We start from the raw sequence: 5,989 nt of genomic DNA on the forward strand, positions 1-5,989 counted from the left end.
ACAAAAAAAAAAAAAAAAAAAAAAACCAAAAAAAAAAAAAAAAAAAAAAAAAAAAAAAAGAAAAGAAAAATCAAATTGGTGAAATACAGTAAGAGAAGGCCAAAATGACATACATCTTTGCTATCTTGTTTATTTTCAGGCTTCAAATCAAACTTTAAAAAAAGAGAGAGAAAATCCATATAGTCTAGTATGTTTTGCTCATGTGGAGAGTTTTTCTTTCTGAGACCTTGGACTATTGGATATGACAGCATGGAAAAAACTGATTACATCCCAAATGTGAATCTGAATAATTCAACACCAAACCAAAAACATAAGCCTGTGGAATTAACTGAAGTAGCTGAATTGCCATGTTCTCAGGAAAGTAGACACTTGACTTCTCTATACACATATGTTTGTTTTAAGGCTGTGAGGGATAACTTCTGGGCTTGAGAAAAGTCGTTCTGTCAGTAGTTTTGAGCTTTGTGCCCTCTTCGAAGATATTTGATTAGACTCAGGAATGATGCAGTTAAGAACTTTAACTCACAAGTAAAATTCCAAAATATTTCCATTTTCCACTTTGCTTTGTCAAATGCAAATCTCAATTTTAATCCACAAGGGGAGAAAGAGAAGGTAGTAGACTGAAATAACACCTGCATCAATGGTAGGAAGTCTCTCTGCTTCTTCTGTGTGGTCAGACTAAATCTGTCAGGACACACACAGTGTAGTAAGCTCTGTGTTGCTAATCTCACACTTGTTTCAAAATTTGAATGATGTTATGAGGGAAGTTATGTCAAATTACTTTATAAAGCCAATATAAGCAAGAATGAGAGCTGATTGCTCCATCATTCACCATTTCTTTTATGCCTTTCAGCATTTGTACACATCCAATTTTTCTTTATTCTTTAAAATTCACACATTTATAATCTACTAAAATATGACAAATAGCATATTTTTATTTTTATTATAACAGTTATGCTGACTTTTATACCTTAATCATTGTTTAGATACCCCCTCACAGAACAATACAAGTACATCAGCATCAGTATCAGACCAGATCAGGTCCCGTGAAGCTCTCATTCTTTACTCTGTGCAAAAGCTAAAATGTATTTTGTGTTTAGTAGCAGACTTTATATTCAGATTTTTTAAAAGTCAATCATAATCTGGTAATTAATTGGGTTTCTTGTGGTACCTTGGGCCTATTTTCCTGGGTGTTGTCTTTTTTTTTATTTTATCAACTCACACATTGCAAAAAATAGGACAGTCTACACTATTCCCTATCCCATCTTCAATTTCCCAAAAAGTACTGTAACTGAGAGCTCTTGTCTAGGGAGTATAGTTTGCAGATAAAAAGATAGGATGCTCAGTGAATTAGAACTAAAAATAACAACAAATAATTTATGACACACACATATGCTAAAATATTGTTTTAAGAAGAAAGCTGTTTATTTTAAATTTCACTGAATGTCCAGTGTTTGTGTTTGCTAAATCTGGTGACCATAACAGGAGAGGAGTTTGGAAAGTAATTCTTCAGGGATCAGATTTTGGTCATTCCTCATTGTCAGGTTGGATTGCAAATCCTTCTGCCCCTTCCTATGCAGGTCATGAGTCAGGTAATTGAAAGAAGATTCTGGCAGCTTTAGGCAAGGTAGACATATTTTATTCTACAGATATCAGCCTCTAGACATGCTTTATTCTGGGATGTGAGCTCTGCCCAGTGGTTCTGAGTAGTTACCTTTATATTCTTAGTATACAATAGCAGCCATGAGCCAATCATTATATAATTACAACAGTCATGCTGAGTCAAGAAACGGGCAGACATGCACTGTCACACTACTTTCATAACTTGTTTCTAGTGAATGTGCTGAATCTTGCCCATTTGTAACAGATGTAAGGCAAGAGATCCTGACTAAACTTTTTCTACTTTCTTTACACTCATTATCTCATCCAAGAGGCACATGGCTAGAGGAGAAATCACTTATACAAATCTAGACTATCAGGAGAAATAGAAAAATCAGTATCTGGATATCCTTGAGTTATCAAGACTGGATCTCCCTCTTATTTAACAACCCAGTACATTCAGTGGCTTAGAGATTTGTTCAGCTAAAGGAAAATAGAGTGGAAGCCTGTATTTAATCCCACTACCCTAGTGTATTCTGTCCTCTGGTGCAGATATTTCAATGGCAGCAGGTAGACCCTGATTAACATAATCTAGAAACATCTGCCTGGAGCCACCTGCACATTTCTTTTGCTTCATTCATTCAAAAAAGCCCTGCAGTTAAATAAAAAGCTGTTTATTTTTTTTAAAAAGAGACTTCTAATTCTTAAGGTGGTTTTTTTTAGATAATTTATTATACATACATGTGGGGTACAACATTGATTTTCAGTAGTTGTGTACAATGTGTGGTGGCTAGATCAGGATAGTTAGCTTATTCATCATTACAATATGCAATCATTCTTTGTGTCCGTTGATCAATTCCTCATTAGCCCCCTCTCTCCCCCTCCCTTTTTCCACATCTAGTTTTCTAAAAGTTCAAAATATTACTGTGATTGTTATTTCTTTCATTCCCTGATGAATTGCTTACATTTTCCAGAGGATAAAGAAACCATTGTCCTAGAATTTAAGCCCCTGGGACTGGCCCAAGTGGGGACACAAAACCTGCTGTGAGGGTTCCATGCAGGGAATGTAAGAAGCCAGACAGGCAATGACGAGAGGAATGAGGCAGCTTCCTGCATCTAACAAGCAAATACCCAGAATTACTGTGGATCCCTGAGACTCAACTATACTGGAAATTGAAAACATACAGCAGAGGCAGACAATCTGTTGTCTGTGAGGATAAGTTAGAGACTTCTCTGGACAGGCTCATTCTTCACAGGTAAATCAGTGTAGTCCCAGCACATGGAAAAAGCCACTGCTAGGGTTACATCATCATGCTGTTAGGGTTTTCCTCAACCATCGTTTAGAATTTGTAATCTCTCAGTCCACTGGTACCTACTTTGGAAAAGAAACCATGTGCAGGAATAAGCTGTGTGCTTAAGAATACTTTATTAAGAAATCACACTAATGACCACTAGTTTCACAATGAGCAAATTGGCATCAACTTAGATGTTGCAATGGAAAAAATTTAAGATTATGTTATGGATTTGCTATAAGCCATGTTAATTAATCCATAAAATCTGACTTATAAAACAAAAATAAATAAGATGGTATGTCCTTAATGCTTCTGACAACTTGTGTAAGAATCAGTCATGATAAGAGCTGTGAAACCATTGACATAAGTTTTCATTTTTTTTATTGGTTATGAATATTTATGAGATACAAAGCTGTTTGTCACCCCTGATGCCCATGATGTGAGGGCCAGTTTCATATAGTGGAACAAAGGCGGAGTTTGGTATGAAAGCAGGATCTCTTTTCTCCTTCTGGCACATGCTTATTGTGTAGTTTTAAATGAATATTTAGCCTATGTATAAGTATCTTTTTTTATAAATTAAAATTAATAATGGCAACCTCATCGCAATTTACACAAATCAGCAGTTGGACACTTAATAACCTTTAGCATTTTTTCTGATACATATTATGACACAAAAAAGTAGTACTTACTACTATTTTTAAATCTTGATGATCAATTAATTGATTCATTTCAAACCCACCAGTCTTTCCCATAGTGCCCTGGACAGCATCTCAATATAAATTAGATTTTTTTTAAAAAAATGAATGGTTACTTCTTTGGGGGGATATATATCTATATCTTTATATCTATATCTCTATAGGTAGAAAGTAGAACATAGGTTCATGAAGAACGGTCTTGGTTTTGATGATGAAAAAGATGCAGATATATAGATAGATATAGGTAGATAGATAGATGTGTGTGTGTGTGCGTGTGTGTGTGTGTGTATGTGTGTGTGTGCATGTCCAGAATATATATATTTTTTTCTGGAACCATATTTATTTTTGAATGGTGGTATGTAAGTGCCAACGGTTTTGTTGCTATCCTGGAACTATGATGCACTTAAGTGATTAAAAGTTCATTGGGTTAAAAAATTCACTAGGGAGGTAAAATTTTAAAAGTATTATCATTCAAAGAGGATGTAACTACAGCAAGCTTATTATTCCTTCCTGTGTTGCTTTCACAAATATTTACTTAAGATTTACCTCGTGTTTAAAATCTCCAAAACTGTAATTTCCTTGGAGGGGTATCTTTCAATCATGATAATGTTATAACTTTTCCCATTTGCCTTGTTAGGATGTAAAAAGCCTGTTTCACTTATCAAAACTTTTGCTCAGACTCGGTATTACAGGCAGAATCAGAACATCTAGTATCAGGCAGAATATTTTGGAGGTTCTGAGCCTAAGGCAGGGTTGTAAGCACAGAAGTTTGTCCATACTTCAACTAGTCCTTAATGAGATTGGTAAATGGCAGTAAGGGTTGCAGTACTTCTAATTTCCAAGTGGAGGCTTGAAATATGAATAAACTTTCCTGGTTGTGTTTTTACACTGAGTAATTCCATTGCAGATTTAGTACAGTGTATGTGCATTTCACTACTTCAAGGACAAAGGCAAAAAGAGGGCAACAGGAAGTTTTCATGTAGCCAGAAGCACCATGCCTGACTTGAATGCCACCTCATTCACCAATCCCACTACCTTCATCCTGATGGGCATACCTGGTCTGGAACACTTGCACATTTGGATATCGATCCCTTTCTGCTTAATGTATGTTGTTGCCCTCATGGGAAACATAGTCATCCTTTTCATCATCAAAACTGAGACTGTTCTCCATGAACCCATGTTCTATTTTCTTTCCATGTTGGCCATCACGGACCTCATCCTGTCAACCACTACTTTTCCCAAGATGTTGGGTGTCTTCTGGTTCAATTACCATAAGATCGATTTCCATGCCTGCCTCACTCAGATGTTTCTCATCCATGCTTTCTCTGGGGTGGAATCAGGGCTTCTTGTGGCCATGGCATTGGACCGGTATGTGGCAATCTGCAATCCTCTGAGACATTCGTCCATTCTTACAAATTCTGCAGTGGCTAAGGTTGGCATAGTGGCACTTCTACGTGGGTTAGTGTTAATGGCACCACATCCCTTTCTTGTAAGAAGATGGCCATATTGCCAGAGCAATGTGGTCCCACACACATACTGTGAGCATATGGCCGTGGTGAAATTGGCTTGTGCAGACATTTCTATCAATAGTCTTTATAGTTTGGCAGTCATTATAATAATTGTTGGGACAGATGTGACATGCATCTCTATGTCCTACATACAGATACTTCATACTGTATTCAGTCTCCCTTCTAAAGATGCCAGGTTGAAGACGCTCAGCACTTGTGGGTCCCATGTTTGTGTCATCCTCATCTTCTACATCCCTGCTCTTTTTTCTTTCCTCACCCACCGTTTTAGTAAGCATATACCACTCCACACCCACATCCTGCTGGCCAACACGTATCTGTTGGTACCTCCTATGCTGAACCCCATTATCTATGGAGTAAGGACCAAACAAATCCGAGAATGTGTCCTGCAGCATTTCATGACAAAAATCAATTTAAAATTCTGGGTCTCCCTTTTCTACTTATTGCAACCCTCCTATTATCCTTTGTTATAATTTTTTTGGATTCTAGAATCAGCAAGATCAGGAATTGGAATTGCAATACTTTCACTTACTACGGCAGTAGGTAGAAATTATATACAGTTTTTCTAACCTATCTTAGCATCCAAACAACATATATAGCAATACTTACGCTATAGTTAATGATTACGAAGTGTTTAGCACTGTTTTTAGCATATTTAAGAACGTAATAAGGGCAAGATTATTTCAATATCATTCCATCTCTGTTCATGTGTTTGGTTGTTATCTTTAGGAAACATGTTTATTGGTTTATCTTATATGATTAACCAATTAGAATATCTTTCTGAGTATGGCTCTTTTGGGGGAAGTTAAGGCAGAAGAATTTTAAAGTAGATAATCCAGATGACAGCCAGAAAATCGGAGTTCTGTTAATTTTTACTCTC

General features: G+C 36.5%; 1 protein-coding gene across 1 annotated transcript; it reads left to right on the forward strand.

Annotated features, from left to right (window-relative positions):
- Positions 1–4,577: 4,577 nt before the first annotated feature.
- Positions 4,578–5,582, forward strand: LOC103610034 (olfactory receptor 52E4-like). The gene has a single exon (XM_008594271.1). The coding sequence runs from the start codon at positions 4,578–4,580 to the stop codon at positions 5,580–5,582; it is 1,005 nt and encodes a 334-aa protein (XP_008592493.1).
- The last annotated feature ends 407 nt before the right edge of the window (positions 5,583–5,989 follow it).

Source organism: Galeopterus variegatus, unplaced genomic scaffold (genome assembly GCF_000696425.1).
Source record: "Galeopterus variegatus unplaced genomic scaffold, G_variegatus-3.0.2 Scaffold10504, whole genome shotgun sequence".
NCBI lineage: Eukaryota > Metazoa > Chordata > Mammalia > Dermoptera > Cynocephalidae > Galeopterus > Galeopterus variegatus.